The sequence below is a fragment of the Eretmochelys imbricata genome, chromosome 2 (assembly GCF_965152235.1).
Source record: "Eretmochelys imbricata isolate rEreImb1 chromosome 2, rEreImb1.hap1, whole genome shotgun sequence".
NCBI lineage: Eukaryota > Metazoa > Chordata > Testudines > Cheloniidae > Eretmochelys > Eretmochelys imbricata.
The window spans coordinates 60860204-60881062 of NC_135573.1; the positions used below are offsets into that span (position 1 = coordinate 60860204).

At 43.1% G+C, this 20859-nt stretch overlaps 1 protein-coding gene across 6 annotated transcripts in view; it reads right to left on the reverse strand.

Annotated features, from left to right (window-relative positions):
- The window catches only part of CSPP1 (centrosome and spindle pole associated protein 1), a 182784-nt gene that overhangs the window by 79967 nt on the left and 81958 nt on the right, over positions 1-20859 (reverse strand). For all 6 annotated transcript variants that reach the window (XM_077810172.1, XM_077810174.1, XM_077810173.1 and 3 more), the window contains 5 exons: positions 19938-20110; positions 18353-18471; positions 6875-6953; positions 6455-6575; positions 3691-3838 (listed from right to left, as the gene is read on the reverse strand). In XM_077810172.1, the coding sequence (XP_077666298.1) occupies positions 3691-3838; positions 6455-6575; positions 6875-6953; positions 18353-18471; positions 19938-20110 (640 nt within the window). The remainder of the gene's footprint in view (positions 1-3690; positions 3839-6454; positions 6576-6874; positions 6954-18352; positions 18472-19937; positions 20111-20859) is intronic.

Sequence of the window (20859 nt, forward strand, 5' to 3'; positions counted from 1 at the left end):
TCCAATAATGTTTTTAAAAATTAATAGGTTTTCAAAATATTTACAAGGCAAAAAGGAGAAATTGCCAAGATAAATGGAAACCTATCACGTGCTATGAGAATGCCACAAATGAGCAATTGTTATACTATCATATACCTGGAAAAGAGTAATAGCTAAACTAAAACCAATTTTAAGGGCAGCTGCATATGTTGTTACTGACCATTTTTAATCTGTTTGGATATTTAAGGCTGGATATTCCCAGAACTTTAAATGATATTCCTCTCTTAGAAGCAGCTACTTAGAAATTACTATAAACACAGTACACAAACCCAGTGAAGAGACATTTCACTGGGATGAAAAAGGAACACGGCACAATAGAAAATAATTCATATATATGGGAGTAATAACTCATACTTCCATATAACATGGTATGTCATGTCATTTCACACAGAGCTGTGGATATGGCCAAAAATTTTGAAACTGGGAACCTAAAACTTAGGTTACTAAATCTATATTTTAGGCACACAGTGTTGAAAATGTTGGCTAGCCTTAATGTCCAAACAAACTGCTTTGGTCCTGAATTCAGCAGTATTCTATATTGATGTCATCAAGTACTCTAACTCAGTGGTTTTCAACCTATGGTCTGTGGACCCTTGGTGGTCTGCAGACTACGTCTAAGATTTCCAAAGCGGTCCACACCTCTGTTCAAAATTTGTTAGAGGTCTGCAAATGAAAACAGGTGCTCTAACTCAATGTTATGGACCTGAATTTAGCATATATATATTGATGTCAACAAGTACTTTAACTCAATGTTACACTGAAGTTTTGATGTAATAATGAAATGCACATAGACTTCAGAAATTCTCCCATCTTTTTTTGTTGGGCATTCACTTCAAATTCAAGAAGAATTAGAGTCAAACAGAATATGATTCAACCTAAACGAAACAGCTAGGTCAATATCCTTTTGCACAGAGAAACAAGAACTGCAAGTTGAAATTTCGAGTACTCTAAAAGTACTAATTCAGATTAAGCATGATAACATGCTCTGAGCCATAACTATAAATTTTTTCTTTACCATGTTGTGCTTTACATCAGGCATTTCTCAATACTATATATTGAACAGTCCCAAACTCTGGAAATAACAGCAGGAATTGACTTGTATATGAGTGTGAATAGGAGGTTTTACTTATATTAGAAGAACCCACTTTCCCTTCCTGAGGGTAATCATTAGACAGTCACCTATTCTGAAGACTCATGAGGGGCATTCAGTGTATCAAAAAGAAAAAACTACAAAACTCCTATCTTTGAGTCTTTACACATTACCAGAACACCTAGACATGATGCTAACAGTGCTACTGAGGTTCTTATCCCCTTGGTTAAATGACCAAGCGGTGAAGAAGCATGAAAATACATTGTTGAAATTAGGCTTCTTTGAGAAAAAGTGCTTGTTACAGTAAAATGTACCCACAGAAGGCCCACATAAAGCCTTATGGATCACTTAAGTCTGTAGAGACAAATGCACCCCTCTTCTCCATGGCTGCAGAACCAGCTAGGTAAGAGATTTCTGCACAATAATACACTGAGGGTAGGAAGGAATGGCCAATAAGAGGGGTGGAAACAAGGCTGGTATTCTTCTATGCGGATCTTCCGATCTCTCCTCACAGAGAGGATCATATAAGAGCCCACAAACACTACTTCATCCATTGAGATAAAGTAACCTCCACGAAGGGGCTCCACAACTGCTCTGCAGTCTTGTGGGAGGAAGACAGGATATTTGGTGCAAATAGTATAGGAGACCTTCTGTATTGGAACGAATTTGACCTTACTGCACTTATTTTGAGGTGGACAGATCTGACTGGGCCTACTGAAAGACAAACAAACTGTTGCTGTTTTTCCTAATGGGTTTTTGTTTTGTTCTTTTTTTTTTTTTAAATACAGAAACTACTGTTCAAGAGCTCATGGTAAACAATGTAACTTGTGTCTTTCCCAACCACTCTCAGCTAGCCTGATCTGGGGGACTGAGCTCATGACAGGGAGCCAGGAACTTGAAATTTAATCCCAGTTGTGCCACTGACTTGTTTTGTGGCCTTAGATAAATTATTTCCCTGTGTTGCAGTTTCCCTGTTTGTCTATCTCCATCTCTTTCTTACAAAGGTACTGTGATGATTAAGTAATTGATGAGTACTCAGTACTTTGCAAAACACAAAGAATAAATAAATGCTGAGTATTATTAGTATCTGACTGTCTTTATATGACAATTTACAAGGCTGTCATAGTGGGCAAGCTCAAATAATATTCCACTTCCCTTTATGGACTCATTCAGATTTGTTCTTAGTCTATTTGTCCCAAGTAGAGAGTCCATGATTAGAAGTTATATTGTTGTAATGTACTGCTCCTGTGGAAACATTTAAAATGAAAGTACATCACACCAATCACACATAAATACAGGGCCTAGCGTATTGGAAATCTTTTCATCTAGCAATCCTTTCCACTTTGTTTTCTGTTGTCTTTTCTTGCCCCGTAGCCTATACTTATAGGTATTTGCTAGGTAAGCCATGGGTATAAGTTAAGGCAGTAATATAATGAACTTACAAGGCCTGTAAGACAATAGTTTAACTAAATAAGGCATAAGGCCCAAAAGCCTTAGATTAAGCAGCTAACAAGGAGTAACCCTAGATCATAAAATCACAAGACAGAACGCTGTAATGACTAAACTGCCAACAGGTTATCAGAAAATGCTAGCTTATACCAGCTTGGGCTATTTGAAGTTAGGAACACCAGCAGATGTCTGACCACAAGTTTATAAATAAATGCTAATAAATGCTAATAAAATAATATAATGTCAATAAATGCTAATAATATAAATGCTAATAAACTTGAGGTAAACAGATTACTAATCTGTGGGAGAAGGGCACCCCAACGTTAGTAGGGTGAGGAAATACAAATAAGAAAAAGGGGAGAAACCTCTATGGAATATGCATTAGGTATAGTGGTGTCAGCATAACACATTATAAGAAGTCGTATCCCAGCCTGTGTGCCTCGTGAGATGTAACTCTTGGGAGATGCCAGGATGACGACCACTGGTGGTGGTGACTGTGGTGAGGATAACTAACACTTTTAGTCCTTTTGCAAGGGATAGTGACAGCATATAGATGCTCAGACGCACATTCTGTAGTATCTCTACCTACCTTGCTGGGTTGGAGCGTTTGTAACTTTGCTAATTCTGTTAATAAAACTATCGCAAATTCAAAAACTGTGTGTGTTGCAACAGTGCACATCAGGGTTCCCAACGAAACTTTAATTTTAATACTAGTGGGCCTGATGTTGGGACAAGAACTTAGCAAACCTCAGTGTTAACTTGGAATTCTTAAGTAATCAGCACAATTAATACACAAGCAATACCCGCCTTGTCGGCTGACATTTCTTGGTAATCCCAAACAGATGGATAACTTTAGTTCTGCTCTTCTTACACGGAAAATAGTTCTACTGAAGCCAATGAAACCATTCCCTTAAATAAAGTGAACAGGATTTGATTCCTAGGATCACATGCTTCTACAGGCACTGGCCAAGTGTTCTTCCTTGCCTGTAAAGTGCCATATACACCAATGATGTGATACAAAGAATAACAATGTTTGTCGGAATAAAGTTAATAACTTGAAGAGAAGAAAACAATAGACATCTTAAAGAGAAGACCCACATTTTCAAACGTACTTATCAGATTTCCTTTTGTGTCTCTGAGAGGAGCACCACCACCACCTTTTCCCCAAGGATTGTAATTTCTCATTTCAGTTTCTAACTTGGCTTCATATCGTTCCTTTTCCTCCTTTTCTCGTCTGCGTCGTTCTTCTCTTTCTCTTATCTAAAGATAGGATAACACTCAGTCACACAAACTTCTAATAAAAATAAATATATTTGGAAGTAAAGAACTCATAGAGCAAGCTGAATGCTATTGTTTTCCTTTGTATTCTTAGGTATCCACATCAAATTAGTCATAAAACTTCATTGCCAACTTCTCCAAACCACGTACTGGGTACAGTTTTACCAAACACCTTTGCCATAAGGTACACTCACACACATAGATGACAAATAGATCACAGGGACACACCCACTACAAAACCTCCAACTTTAGGACAGCCATTACTCCTGTCTCATACCAATCACAGATTAAAGGCTCACTATTTTGTGATCCTAAAGGAATAGAAATGAAAACTATGCCATTGAAAATAAGAGATCCCCAATATTCCACTAGGACCCAAGCACTTGCTTCTAACCCCTGGAAAGACGTAGTTTATCAGACCTTATAATAGATTCTTTTGGAAACCTAAACATTATTTTAGATGTTTGGAAAAGTTTTCTGGGTCCCTCAGAACTTTGTCATCAGTCCAACCATACAATCTGGTTTTACTAGTGGATAGAAATAAAAATCCCAGTAAAAAGTTACACAACTCTACCATTTGTAAAATAGTGCAGGCATGGGGTAATATGTTTGCTGATGCCTCACTTCTATATCACCTTTGCTTCAGTTCTCTTTCCCTCTACAGACGGCAAGATAGAACTTATTAAAATAACCTCCACAAAATTTGTGTAATGTAGATTTTTGAAAGATCAAAAAGACATCAACTTAAAAACCACAGTTCTGTCCAAACATTTTTACCTACTATGTTTACACATTATTTCTAATACTGCTGTAGTTGAAAGATCCAAGAAAAAATATTTTCTCTACTTTTAGTCTTCATTTGACAGTATCAGTCTCACTGTTTCTCCTTTAATCAGATAAGGGGGTCAGTTTCATCTCTTTGCATGGGTCGTTCATACAGCAATGAGGGAGAAAACATTTTTAAATAATATGATCATGTAACTGTGAAACAATAAATATTGCCAAAGAACCCAAGGACAAGTGCAGTATCTGAAACTGCTTCAGATCCTTAAAAAACTGATTAGATTCCAGATTGACAGCATCCATTTAATAAGGAAAATCTATTAAGAACACATTTAACAAAGCCAAAATTCCAGCTCCCTTCTGAAAGCAGTTTAATAAAAGGACCTTGTCCCTGACAAGCACAAGCTAGGCATGAGGAGAAGAGCCTTCATAGTCTCAGCTTCCTGACAATACCACAAGTAGACTTTTCTCTAGTTCTCTGAACCTCTTTTTTGTCTCTGTTACACTACACAACCTCTCTTTATTTCCCTTCTTTACCCTTCCCTGCCTTCCACACTCTCGCTCTCTCCTTCATCCTTTCACAACCCTACTTCCTTCTCTGCTCCTTTCTTTTCTCCTTTGACCTTTATTTTGCTTATATATTCACATTCATTCCATGTCTCCCCTACTTCCTTCTTTCATGTGCCTCCCCTGCCAATCAAGAAAATACTAATACTACTCTAGTTCTTTAAATCCATAGCTATTGATGATAATTTTTTTAACCACCAAGATATGTGTAACAAACCCAAGTTACCACAGGCTCCCACTGCTGTAACTGTTATACTCTTTTCCCTCCCCTTGACAGTTATATTCTTACTTAGATTGCAAGCTCTTCAAGATAGTGACAGTATCTTTTTCATTTGTCTTTATCGTGTCGGGTTCTCACAGTAACTGAATAAGAATAATAATACTGTGTACCTTTTGGCCACAAACTGTCACCTCAGAGATGGCTGCATTTCAGTGCTGCAGTTGGTATACAATCTGTGAAAGGCTTTGGGGGCAGGGAGGGGAAATGAAAGAACCTAAACAATTGTTGTGTCTGTTTGCTTCTATGCCTTTTTCACATCAAAAAGGGAGACCTTTTTCCTTCCGCCCCCATTTCTTCTTTAATTTCTTCGTTATTTAAGAGTGAAAAACTGTTGTATTTTTTTCAGTTAGAAGAACTTATATTACAATCCCGCCCCACAAGTTTTTGACTGTTAGAAGTATGTCATGAACTAGAGATGGTGGAAGAAGCAAACTTCTTTGGTGAAGTCTGACTGACCTCTAATACCCATTAGACTTAGTGGAGAAAGAAAATAAGAACGTAACTTTTTGCTGTAGTGTTGGTATGAAGACATATTTGACTACACTGCTGTTACACGTGGCTTTTTAATAGTACACCAATAGTATAACCACCACATTTCTGGGCACATTTATATTTAGTCTCCTCTTTGCCCACTGTACCTGAAAGTTTGCAATGAAGTATGAAAGCATGGTTATGGTCAGGAAAATTATCATATGGAAGTGGAAAAAGCCACCTGTTCCAGCTTGTATTCAGAGTCATATCTGTTCAGTTTTACTAGCATAGTTTTACCAAGCCCACAGAACACACATATCTAAGGGAGAGTGGGCTAGATTCTATTTCACAAAATACATTATCAACTGAACTATAAGCTAAGCTACAATTGCAAAACTTTGATTATCAGCGACAATGGATGAACAAGAATTAACACAGTTTTACTTTTAGATCTCAATTTGCATAGCTAGTAGGTAAGAAAACAAACTTTTTAATACCTGCTGTTGCAATTCTTCTTGATAAGAAAAAGCTGACTCTTTGAAGGGCTTTGGTTTTTCTTCAGGAAATATTCCTAGACCTCTGGGTCTACCACCTGTGTTTCTCTGTCCAATGTTACTTCTGAATTAAAAAACAAACAGATACAAAGAAAATTAATACAGTTTAATGCAAAAAAGAAAAAAGTAATTCCTGCTTGAAACACAAAAGTGAAACCTGAGATTTTTTTTCTTTTTTCACAGCCTATCAATCTCTGTTATTTTCACTATCCATTTATGAATTCGTATACTAAATTACAGTTCAGAAACTCATGACCAGAAGTTTGAAGAATTTATTTTAATACTCTTGCTTCAAAGATGTATCCCTGTTAGCAAATACACCAGAAGTTAAAACAATACTAAAGGAACACAGCTAATACTTACACAGCCTGATCTGCTGGTACTTTCCCTGGAAGATCCTCAATATTAGGTGCAGGATGCATTCCCATCATTCCTGCGCCATCTAAACAGTAAAAGACAGTCATTTCAATCTAGCACGGACATGGACACATATTTCCGTTATCTAGATGAAAATATAATTTACTGCCCAAAAACTAAATGCACAATTAAGGTTGAGCACCCTTTCCAGAAAGTCAAATGAATCTAATACTTAAACCTTTGAAAACCATGAAATCATAGAATCATAGAATAACAGAGTTAGAAGGGACCTCTGGAGGCCATCTAGTCCAACCCCCTGCCCAGAGCAGGACCAATCCCCAACTAAATCATCCCAACCAGGGCTTTGTCAAGCCTGACTTAAAAACTTCTAAGGAAAGGGATTCCACCACCTCCCTAGGTAACGCATTCCAGTGTTTCACCACACCCCTAGTGAAAAATTTTTTCCTAATATCCAACCTAAACCTCCCCCACTGCAACTTGAGACCATTACTCCTTGTCCTGTCATCTGCTATCACAGAGAATAGTCTAGATTCATCCTCTTTGGATCCACCTTTCAGGTAGTTAAAAGCAGATATCAAATCCCCCCTCATTCTTCTCTTCCGTAGACTAAACAATCCCAGTTCCCTCAGCCTCTCCTCATAACTCATGTGTTCCAGACCCCTAATCATTTTTGTTGCCCTTCGCTGGACTCTCTCCAATTTTTCCACATCCTTCTTGTAGTGTGGGACCCAAAACTTGACACCGTACTCCAGATGAGGCCTCACCAATGTCGAATAGATCAATGTCGAAGGATCACGTCCCTCGATCTTCTGGCAATGCCCCTACTTATACAGCCCAAAATGCCATTGGCCTTCTTGGCGACAAGGGCACACTGTCGACTCATATCCAGCTTCTCGTCCACTGTCACCCCTAGGTCCTTCTCTGCAGAACTGCTGCCTAGCCATTCGGTCCCTAGTCTGTAGCGGTGCATTGAATTCTTCCGTCCTAAGTGCAGGACTCTGCGCTTGTCCTTGTTGAACCTCATCAGATTTCTTTTGGCCCAATCCTCCAATTTGTCTAGGGCCCTCTGTATCCTATCCCTACCCTCCAGCGTATCTACCTCTCCTCCCACTTTAGTGTCATCCGCAAACTTGCTGAGGGTGCAATCCACATCATCCTCCAGATAATTAATGAAGATATTGAACAAAACCGGCCCCAGGACCGACCCCTGGGGCACTCCGCTAGATACCGGCTGCCAACTAGACATGGAGCCATTGATCACTACCTGTTGAGCCCGACAATCTAGCCAACTTTCTACCCACCTTGTAGTGCATCCATCCAGCTCATACTTCTTTAACTTGCTGACAAGAATACTGTGGGAGACCGTGTCAAAAGCTTTGCTAAAGTCGAGGAATAACAAGTCCACTACTTTCCCTTCATCCACAGAACCAGTTATCTCATCACAGAAGGCAATTAGATTAGTCAGGCATGACTTTCCCTTGGTGAATCCATGCTGACTGTTCCTGATCACTTTCCTCTCCTCTAAGTGCTTCAGAATTGATTCCTTGAGGACATGCTCCATGATTTTTCCGGGGACTGAGGTGAGGCTGACAGGCCTGTAGTTCCCAGGATCATCCTTCTTCCCTTTTTTAAAGATGGGCACTACATTAGCCTTTTTCCAATCTTCTGGGACTTCCCCCGATCGCCATGAGTTTTCAAAGATAATGGCCAATGGCTCCGCAATCACATCCGCCAATTCCTTTAGCACTCTCGGATGCAACGCATCTGGCCCCATGGACTTGTGTACATCCAGTTTTTCTAAATAGTCCCGAACCACTTCTTCCTTCACAGAGGGCTGGCCACCTCCTCCCCAGGCTGTGCTGCCCAGAGCAGTAGTCTGGGAGCTGACCTTGTTCGTGAAGACAGAGGCAAAGAAAGCATTGAGTACATTAGCTTTTTCCACATCCTCTGTCACTAGGTTGCCTCCCTCATTCAATAAGGGGCCCACACTTTCTTTGGCTTTCTTCTTATTGCCAACATACCTGAAGAAACCCTTGTTGTTACTCTTAACATCCCTTGCTAGCTGCAACTCCAGGTGTGATTTAGCGTTCCTGATTCCATTCCTACATGCCCGAGCAATATTTATATACTTATCCCTGGTCATTTGTCCAATCTTCCACTTCTTGTAAGCCTCTTTTTTGTGTTTAAGATCAGCAAGGATTTCACTGTTAAACCAAGCTGGTCGCCTGCCGTATTTACTATTCTTTCTACACATCGGGATGGTTTGTTCCTGCAACCTCAATAAGGATTCTTTAAAATACAGCCAGCTCTCCTGGACTCCTTTCCCCCTCATGTTATTCTCCCAGGGGATCCTGCCCATCAGTTCCCTGAGGAAGTCAAAGTCTGTTTTTCTGAAGTCCAGGGTCCGTATTCTGCTGCTCTCCTTTCTTTCTTGTGTCAGGATCCTGAACTCGACCATCTCATGGTCACTGCCTCCCAGGTTCCCATCCACTTTTGCTTCCCCTACTAATTCTTCCCGATTGTGAGCAGCAGGTCAAGAAGAGCTCTGCCCCTAGTTAGTTCCTCCAGCACTTGCACCAGGAAATTGTCCCCTACACTTTCCAAAAACTTCCTGGATTGTCTGTGCACCGCTGTATTGGTCTCCCAGCAGATACCAGGATGACTGAAGTTGCCCATGAGAACCAGGGCCTGCGATCTAGTAGCTTCTGCAACTTGCCGGAAGAAAGCCTCGTCCACCTCATCCCCCTGGTCCGGTGGTCTATAACAGACTCCCACCACGACATCACCCTTGTTGCTCAGGCTTCTAAACTTAATCCAGAGACGCTCAGGTTTTTCTGCAGTTTCATACTTGAGCTCTGAGCAGTCATACTGCTCCCTTATATACAGTGCAACTCCCCCACCTTTTCTGGCCTCCCTGTCCTTCCTGAACAGCTTATACCCATCCATGACAGTACTCCAGTCATGTGAGTTATCCCACCAAGTCTCCGTTATTCCAACAACATCATAATTCCCTGACTTTGCCAGGACCTCTAGTTCTCCCTGCTTGTTTCCCAGGCTTTGTGCATTTATATATAGGCACTTGAGATAACCCGCTGATCGCCCCTTGTTCTCAGTATGAGGCAGCAGCCCTCCCCTCTCACACGCTCCTGCTCATGCTTCCTCCTGGTATCCCGCTTCCCCACTTACCTCAGGGCTTTGGTCTCCTTCCCCCGCTGAACCTAGTTTAAAGCCCTCCTCACTAGGTTAGCCAGCCTGCTCGCGAAGATGCTCTTCCCTCTCTTCGTTAAGTGGAGCCCGTCTCCGCCTAGCACTCCTCCTTCTTGGAACACCATCCCATGGTCAAAGAATCCAAAGCCTTCTCTCCGACACCACCTGCGTAGCTGTTCATTGACTTCCACGATTCGACGATCCCTACCCCGGTCTTTTCCTTCCACGGGGAGGATGGACGAGAACACCACTTGCGCCTCATACTCCTTCATCCTCCTTCCCAGAGCCACATAGTCTGTAGTGATCTGCTCAAGGTCATTCTTGGCAGTATCACTGGTGCCCACGTGGAAAAGCAGGAAGGGGTAGCGGTCCGAGGGCTTGATGAATCTCGGCAGTCTCTCCGTCACATCACGAATCTTAGCCCCTGGCAAGCAGCAGACTTCTCTGCTTTCCCAGTCAGGGCGGCAGATAGATGACTCAGTCAGTCCCCCTGAGGAGAGAGTCCCCGACTCCAGAGTTCCCATCCTATCCTGACCTGTAATCTTAACTGTGTTCCCTAGAGCTGGCAAAAGTCACTGGGGATGTACTGTAAGTATGTTTCAGCCAGGTCAGCCCTATAATAAGCATACATTAGGAATAAGTAAATGTGCCATTTTATGTTATGTGTTGTCCCACAACACTGAATTCCCTCATTTGTCTGCACACACTCCAACTGCCCCTCATGATGTTGGAGACAGCTGTGTTGACTGGTGCCACGATTACCTGCAGCAATTTGCCAGAGCCCATACTGCAATACAAGAGGTGCATCTGTACTGAAAGGGACCATGGACCCCTTGTTTCTGTGCCGTTACAGAGCTGGACAAGAAGAGGAGCATAATAGTCTATTCTTGGGAGGGGATCTGTAGCATCCTAGGAGCATACGTGACAGTATGCTTCAGGGCAGAGATAAGTGCAGGCAACATTCCAGAGGGAGTCCTCAGGACAAGGAAACTAGGGTGGTCTGTGCAAAGCAGAATTGGTCAAGTATAGGCCAGATATAGCCAACTGTTGTTCATTAAGCCTGCCCTAAATACAAGGTTTGCCTTAGTGAGAACATGGTCTGACAGTTTCTCCTACTATCCTCCAGTGCTGTCTCTCTTCAGCAGTTCATATCACCTGCAAGGATAGAGAACTGTGATGTCTGTAGAAGGAGGTTGAAAGAAGGCACAGGAAAGGCTGTGGTGTAGGGCTAATGTGCAACTTAACCCTTTGTTTTCTGGTTTTCAGAGATTTAAGCATACAGTATATGCATTCAGCATTCTAGAAGGGTACCAGGCACTGCACTAAAATTTATGGAAAATGAATTTCCATTGTTTTTTGAAGAAAAAACGGTTACTCACCTTCTCGTAATTGTTGTTCTTCGAGATGCGTTGTTCATGTCCATTCCAATCAGGTGCGCACATGTAACGTGCAGGACAGCCAGAAGATTTTTCCACTAGCGGTATCCGTAAGGTTGGCCTGGGCGCCCCCCGGAGTCATGCCCTCATGGCACTCAATATAGTGCCCTGACGACCCAACCCCCCTTCATTTCCTTCTTGACAGCTACTCTGACAGCGGGGCAGGAGGGTGAGTATTGGAATGGACATGAACACCACACATTGAAGAACGGTTATGAGACGTTGAGTAACCGTTTTTTCTTCTTCGAGGGCTTGTTCATGTCAATTCCAATCAGGTGACTCGAAAGCCTAAGTTATGGAGGAGGGGTCGGAGTTGTCCACTGACTGGAGCACTGTTCTACCAGAGGCCGCATCGTCTCTGGCGTGCTAGGTAATCACATAATGCACAGTGAAAGTATGTATGGAGGACCACGTTGCCACTCTGCGTATTTCCTGGGTTGGAACCTGCACCAGGAACGCTGATGAAGAAGCCTGCGCCCTGGTGGAGTACGCAGTGAGCTAAGGGGCAGGCACCTCTGCCAGTTTGTAACACTCTCAGATGCAGGACATGATCCACGACAAAATTCATTGAGAAGAGACTGGAAGACCCTTCATCCTGTCTGCCAGAGCCACGAAAAGTTGCAGAGACTTTCGGAATGGCCTTGTTCTCTCGATGTAAAAGGCAAACGCTCTGCGGACATCCAACGAGTGAAGCCTCTGGTCCCTGCCCTTGAATGTGGCTTAGGATAGAACACTGGGAGGAAGATGTCCTGGTTCATGTGGAAATGGGAGACGAACTTCAGGAGGAAAGCCAGGTGGGGCCTCAGCTGAACTTTTTCCTTATGGAACACAATGTAAGGAGGCTCTGATGTTAGAGTCTTGAGCCCAGACACCCTCCTGGCTGAGGTTATTGGTACCAGAAACCGCCTTGTACGAGAGCTAGAGCAGGGAGCATGTAGCTAGCAGTTCAAAAGCCGGTCCCATGAGTCTGGAAAGGACCAGGTTGAGCTCCCAGGCCGGGACCAGCTGTCGAACTTGCACTTATAGTCTGTCGAGACCTTTGAAGAAACAGCTGACCATAGGGTTGGCAAAGACCGACCAGCCCTCTGCACCTGGATGGAAGGCAGAGATGGCAGCCAAGTGAACCCTTACTGATGACATGGACAGTCCTTGCTGCTTGAGATGGAGAAGATAGTCCAATATGAATGGAATAGAAGCGAGTGTCAGGGACAAATGATGCTGTGCCGACCAAATTGAGAATCTCTTCCACTTGGCAAGGTAGGTAGCCCTGGAAGAGGGTTTCCTACTGCCAACGAGAACTTGTCTAACCTGGTCTGAGTAGGAACACTCCACTGGATTTAGCCACAGAGCTTCCATGCCATGAGGTCCAACGACTTGAGGTTCGGGTGCTGGAGACAGCCGTGATCCTGAGTTGGTGGAAGAGCAGCAAAGTGACTGGGGCTTCCAAGGACATGTCCAGGAGCAATATGCACCAGTGTTGGTGGGACCAGGCTGGGGCTATCAATATTACCACCGCCCGATCCCTCTGTATCTTGAGGAGCACCTTGTGAACGAGAGGGGTAGGCGGGAATGTGTATAGGAGACAGCCTCCCCAGGGAAGGAGGACACATCTGCTATGGAGACCGGGCTGTGATTCAGGAAGGAGCAGAACTGCTGACACTTCCTGTTGTGCCATGTGGCAAAGAGGTCTACCTGGGGAAAGCCCCACTGCTGGAAAATGGAGTTCGCGATGTCCGGGTGTAGGGACCACTTGTGGCCGTGGAGCAACCTGCCGAGATAGTCTGCTAACTCATTCCGAACCCTAGGGGGTTCGATGCTTGCAGGTGTATTGACTGCTCCACACAAGGCACTTTCTGGCATAGGGGAGAGAAGCGTGCACCCCCGTTTGTTGATATACAACATCACCGTGATGTTGTCTGTTATCACTGATACACATCTCTCACTTAAATGGGGTCGGAAAGTCTGACATGCCAGGCGTACCGCTCTCAGCTTTCTGACATTGATGTGGAGAGCAAGCTCCGCCTGAGTCCAGATGCCTTGTGTCCTGAGGTCTCCAAGGTGCATCCCCCCCTCCCCCCAGTCCAAATCCGATACATCCAAAACCAACAAGAGAGTTGGCTGGGGGCTGAAGAAGGGGACCTCTGTTCACACTAGCTTTGGATCAAGTCACCACAGAAGGGAGTTGAGGACCAGGTGAAGCAAAGTCACAACCCTGTCCAAACTGTCCCTGACTAGCCGACACACTGAGGCAAGCCATGACTGGAGCAGCCAGAGTCTGAGCCTGGCATATTGCACCACATAGGTACAAGTGGCCATGTGTCCCAGGAGCTTGAAGAAATTCCTTGTTGTGGCGGTGGAGAAATGCCTGAGACTCCAAATGATGTCATCCAGGGCCCGGAACCTCGATTCCGGTAGGTATGCCCTAGCCTGTGTCGAGTCCAGCACTCCCCTATGAACTCTATCCTCTGAACGGGGGACAGAGTTGACTTTCCCACATTCAGGAGAAGGCCCAGTTTGTCGAACATTGCTATGATGAATTCGACTTGCGCCTCTACTTCAGCCCTGGAGTGGCTAGTCGAGGTACGGAAACACCCGTACCTGGCGCCTGCGCAGAAACGCAGCCACAACTGCCATGCATTTGATAAATACTCAAGGCGCCACTGACAGGCCGAACGGAAGGACTGTGAACTGGAAGTGGCTGTTGTGCACCACAAACTGAGGTATCGGTGCCAAGATTGTCGACGTCAGTGCACCTGCCGGATGGGTCCCCTGCAGCGGTGCAGAGGGCATGTGGCGGCCCAAAGGATGCCAAGGCCACTGACGCTGGTCTGGGACCCTAGCTCTGGTGATAGGCCCAGGGTGTCCAGAAGGGCCACTGAGGAGCCTGCCACTGTCCTGGCCACTGTGCTGAGTAGGGCTGTCAGTCACGGTGGGAGCGAGATCTGCTCCTACTGGAGTGCGATGACTCCGCTTCCAACTCCAAGGTCTCCAACTGTGAAGACCACAGAGGAGCGGAGCCACTCGGCACTGGCGAGTGATGCCAAAAGGTCTGATGCTGCCTCAAATGCTTCTGGCATTGAGGGAAGCTGTAGGTCCTTGTAGCAGCGGACTGGCGAGCGGTGCAGGTCCGGACTCAACAGGACCCCTCCTGAGGCAGGGGTCGACGAAGACCCCACCAGTTGGACACTTGATGGGGGGTTGCTGGCCACCTGGTCTTTAGACCTGGTCAGGGAGCGCCCTCTGTCAGTCTCTCTTTTATGAGGCACCGGTGAGTGAGACTGGTGCCTGGGACCTGTGCGTGGAGCTGTGGCGGTGTTGAGGGTCCTTAGAGGAATCCGTTCTCAGCACTGGCTCGTGCGTCAACAGTGCTGGAGCGCTGTGCACCAAGGAGGCGGAACTTGGGATCGGGTCCGCCGTGCTGGGGTCTGACTGAGGCTGAAGCACTGCCTCCATAAGCAGAACTCAGGAGGTGCTGTTCTCTGTCCTTGAGGGTCCGGGGGCGAAATCCCCTACACATTTTACAGCGGTCCCTAAGGTGACCCTCCCCAAGACACTTCAAGCACGAAGTGCACAAGTCACTTCTCGTCATAAACTTGCTGTAGTCGGAGCACGGCTTAAAGCCTGGGGACTGAGGCACACCCCAGAGCTGGGGCAACATGGGGTGAGGGGAACCCCCAAAGGAAACTTATGAGACAAAACTATCTATACTAACTAAACTACTACTGAATCAAACTACATAAACACAATACTGCGAAGCATACGCTTGCTGAGGCAAGAGCAATAGGGAGTTCCAGCTAGCCGTCACAGGCAATAAGAAGGAACTGAAGGGGATTTGGGTTGGCAGGGCACTATATTGAGCACCATGAGGGCATGACTCCAGGGGGTGCCCAAGCCGACCCTACAGATACTGCTAGGGGAAAAATCTTCTGGCTGTTATGGCGCGCGCACAGCTAATTGGAATGGACATGAACAAGCACTCAGAGAAGTGGTGGTATTAGTGAGCAGGGAGTGAATGGAGAACAGCTGGGGTTGTGGGAGTGCACAAGGTTTTCTTGAAAAACCCTCACCAACACTCAGGTATCAGCTCTGCTCTCCTTCTGGCCCCTCCATGCTCCTACTATGGCTGAAGGGCCCATGAAGAGGAAGGGATGTGGTAGCCAGTGTGCTGTGAGCAGCACATCTACCATCTGGAGGCAACAAGGGGGAGTGGTGCCAAGCCCCAGAATCCATAGTCCACTTTGGGGGTTAGTGAAGGAGAAAAGGGCTCTGTACAAACCTCTGCAGCCTAGGAAAATGGCAGAAGTGTGAAGTGGGTTCATTCATCTCAATGGGATGTTCTCAGGTGAATCAGTACTCCCCATGGATGAATACAAGCTGACATAATAGGTCTGAGAGTTATGAATGGACACAATTCATCTCAATAAAGTGTTCTCCTCTCCTGTCTCACAAAGTCTATACATATCCCTGTTGTGTCATACAAGTATTGGAGATAATTTCACTACGGACTTTAGAGAATTTGAAAATTAAGAGTATATAATCTAGGGGGATCTATATAGGGAACCCATTGATCAAATAACCCAAAATTTGCAACACAAATTGTACCCCAACCCATATGATGGCATATCAGTTTTCAAGATCATCTCCCTATAGATTTTAAAGCATTCTGATTATTAAAATCAGTAATTTAGTGAGGCCGCATCTGTATTTGAAGAATCCTCTGACCAAATTACCCCAACTTGCACCATTAATTCTACCCTGGCCTGAATGTGGCCCAGCAATATCATGCTGGGACAGTAGCAACAGGATTTCCATTTTAAAGGAGTGAAAAAGGGTATACAGAAATTCTGCCTTTTGGGTTAGTGGTCATTTTTAAATGTCTACTGTCATTTGTGCACTGCTTGATTTTACGATGGCAATTTATGGGGCAAAATATCATTTCACATTTGATATGACTATTGTTTATGTGACTAAGGTTTTCCAGTGTCTGATATTGCCTTTCAACCCCAATTTCACAGAAACTTCAGCTCTTTGAGGTAGATTGGATTAATTATAATAGAATTTTTTTTTCTTTTTTTTTTGCATGATCGTTATGATTTAGTAACTTATTTCATAAATTACTGTTTTGATTCACAAAAATATCCTGGTGCCGCACTAGTTAATGCTAACCTTATGACAGTCCCTATTATGGCTGCCTTTCCTGATGCTTAGAAACCCCTTTGATCATGCTGATTCTGATGAGAATCCCAGCTATTTGCTTTTCTTTGTTCACACCCGTCCCATTGTTCAAGAAATTGGTGAGGAGGCATGCAGCATGATTACGTTACTCTAATGCTGCTGCTTACTAGATTCTTCCATCTTCCCTCGACTTAGGTGATGTTTACACTAGAGACTTTACAGCGGCACAACTGTACCGATACAACTGCGCTGCTGTAAGTTGTCCCGTGTAGCTGCTCTATGCCGACTTGAGAGAGCTCTGCCATCGTCAAAATTAAACCACTCCCAACAAGTGGCAGTAGCTACGTCGGTGGCTGATGCTCTCCTGATGATCTAGCGCTGTCCACCCAGCGCTTCTGTCGGTGTAACTTATGTCGGTTGGGGTGTATTTTTTTCACACCACTGACCGACAAAAGTTTTACTGCTAAAAGTGCGAGTGTAGACATAGCTTAAATTAAAGCTATTCTTCTTGGCAATAGTTCTAAAATAAAATCTGAGTATTTAGACTTTGAAATACTGGCTCTTAAACCAAAAGCTTTGCTCTCAGGAACATTTTCCAGAAGGAGCACTTGCGGAAAGTAGTCAGAGAGCAATTAATGTGCATAACACGCATTTTCAGAAAGCTGCCACATTCAGGACTTGAACTTGCAGTACATGGGTAGTGCTGAAGTTCTATGGGCACACAATGTCAGCTTGAGTCACCCACTTACTCTGACCTCAGGTTGCCTGCAAACCCTCTCGTATGCAACAAACCCATCCTGCTGCATTTGCACCAGTGACTTCCTTTGGCTTATCAACTTCACTCAAACTTCCTCAAAGGGGTGGGGCAATTTTGTACAATAGCTAAAATCAATCCCAAGCAGGTGACAGCAGATTGAGAAGGATCAGAGCCAGAGTTTGAACCCCAGGTGTGTAACAGTTACAAGAACTATAAAATTATGATTTTTTTTATGAGGGCGGTATCTTGGAAGCCCCTTGCTCACACAACTCAAATTTGGACCACTAACACCATTCCCATCTCAATGGGGCACAGCTGTTTTCAAGCCAATTCAATTATGCATATGAATTTTAGAGCACTTAGATAAATGGCTGTCAAACAGAAAGCTAGTCTTAAACTTAACTATAGCTATTGGCCCACTCTAATGTCAACATAATGTAAAGAAACTGTGCTTACAATTTTTTAAAATAAAAAGAATCTGTGGCCTCAAATGTAACTGGATTTCTTGCGGTAAAATTTTCATAAAGAAAATTCTACCATAAAGCAATGGCTCAGCATTTATCACTATCTTAAAAATACTTCAAAACCATGAGCAGTTAGGTTTCACAGTGAGAAGAGATTTTCAGTGAAAGTCAATGGACTTGTGCTCCTAAATCCCTCCAGCACTTCTGAAAGTCATCCCCCACAGTTGATACAAATTGATTTTTAAATCCACTAGTAAATATATTTGTGTTATAGGATATTTTCCTTCATTTTATCTATTTTATTTAGCTACCAGGACAATCTGTTCTACTTCAAACTGTTATTTCTCCCTTTGTTTCTTCTTCCATTCAGGAAATAACTTTTTGCTTCTATTTTGGTTCATTGATTGCCAAGCAGTCAACTTACAGTATGCAAGATTAGGATCCAAAGGATTTCTAGCCCCATAGAAATAGTATGCATCATCATAGGGAGTTCTGTAGTTGTCTGTCAAAGTTGGGGGTGGAGGTGGAGGCAGAGGTGCAATCCTATATCAAAAGAAACGAACAAGGCCTTTTTTTTATATTTTATTCGGCTACTAAATGAGAAAGCAGGACAAAAACAAAATCAGATAAGTCACTGTATGGGAAAGTTCTAGAATTAACTCAGTTAAGACTTCTCACTGAAGACTTGGTTGTGCCTTGTAAGCACACCCCTGAAGAGCACTAATCAAGCAGTCCCTGCACAAGACACATCCACGTGCACAAGGGCTGCAATCCTACTTGGCACTTACGCAGGCCAGGTGTGGGTAGTGGGAAGGTTCTTTGTACCCTCCCTATATTGCTCAACAATTTAAGGTCCATGCACAATCTGGTCCTCAATTAGGACTGTTTATTACACAGTCTCCAAATGAAACATAAGACTTTGAGTCCCCATTTCTTAAATTTGAGATTTATATCCTTTATGTCTCATGTTCTAACAGGGAAACAGTAATATATACTTTTCTCATTTAAAACAGAGCCTCAATTGTGAAACTGTACTGCCTCAATTTTTATATCGCACACTCATCTCACTTAAATGCCCCACAACATGCAAATGCCTAGATAGACGTAATAAATCTACAATTCATGACTAACTCCATGAAAACATTCACTAAGAAAGTCTTATGATTTTCACCAATACAGCCTCCCAAAATTTCTCAATCAATAAGCATGTCCAAAAGAAAACAAAAATGTACACCTGAAAAAGATTAAGGCCATGTTTATACTACAAAATTAAGTTGGCCTACCTTATGTCAGCTTACAGCCACCAGAGTTATTAAATTGCTTGTGTGCACACACACTTGGCTCCTTGTGTCGGCGGAGCGCATCCTTACCAGGAGTGCTTGTACTGATTGTATTGAAAGTGTGGGGCACAGTGGGACAGCTCCTGAAGGCCACTAACAATCAACTAAGCAATGCAGTGTCTACACTGACACAACATTGACCTAATTACATCAACCATCACTCCACGTTGTTCAGGGAGATGGCATTACTGTATCGGTGTAGAGCGGCACTTATGTCAGCAAGAGCCAAATTTAAGTGAAGAAACTTCCACAGCTAGGTTGACCCAAGGCAGCTTACGTCGACCTAACCGTGCAGTGCAGACAAGCCCTCAGTCAGTCAGAGAGACAGACAGAGAAAGAGAGAGCGCGCACAAACAAGTACATGTGCGTGTGTGTGTGTGTGTGTGTGTGTGTATATATATATATATGAATAAAATGAGGTCTAGAGAAATAAACACATTCATTAAAAGTTTATTATTTTATCTAGATAATTTTTTTCATTAACTTAAAAAATAAAAATTTGAAAATATTTGCTTTCACTCTTAACTAGCTATTAGAAGTGAAAGGAAAAGCACCACAATGGTCTGCTTTGCAGTCGTTCTGAAAGGTAATAATCCGTGTAACCGCAGAATTTCTATATAACCAACTTATCAAACATATAGTCACAAAATAAACGTTATAGACAAGCACCTGGGAGCCACTATTTCACCAAGGGTGTTGGATAATCCTCTGTGAAAGTCTTCATTCACTGGTGAAATAGTAGGTGCAGGTACAGGAGTTTGGAAAGCTACTCTGGGCCTTTCAGGTGGTGCCTTCTCTTCAGAAGCTCTTTCTGTCAAACCAAACTGCTTCAGTCTGTTAGGCTAAAGATAAAAAATATGGTTAATTTATTATGTCCATAGCCGTAGATATTTTGAACCTCAATTGTGTACAGTGCCAAACCCTCCAGTGCCCCTCAACTGTCACATTTCTAGTTGTTATAAGCAAATGTACATGTCTTTTTAAATGATTTTTTAGTAAATGAACGAAAATTTTCAAGATAGATAAAAATACAAGTAAATCTACATTTACACGCTTTCATAGTGTCTCTAAAACCAAGCTTTTGTGGATTTTCTAGGAAATAAATGATTGCAATGTCCAGAATACAAATATTTTCAGTGGTCTATACTAGTATCTAAAACTGCCAGATTTCTACATTGACAGCATTTTCATTCCTGTTATGGTTAGGTAAATTCTTGAAAGAATGCTTCGAAGAAAAATACTAGCTCTGTAACAGTTCAATTTGCAAAAGAAATAAATATTGAGACTTAACAATAAACATTTCAGAACACTAGCAATTAAAGAGAAAGGAATAGGAGATATTCTTTGTTATATTTTTATTAGATTTTCAAATCAACAAAGAAGTTACAGCAATTTTTTTTCAAAACATAGGGTGTCTGTTATATATCTAATTTTAAAAAAAATGTTTATTGATAATTGGTAGCCTCAGAAGAAAAATGAAGGTAACATGCAAATGCAAAAAGCATGCAAGCCAGTTTCAAAACTATCCTAATACACCCAAAAGACATTTCTCTACCAGCTGCTATGCACTTTAGAAATATTTTCATATTTT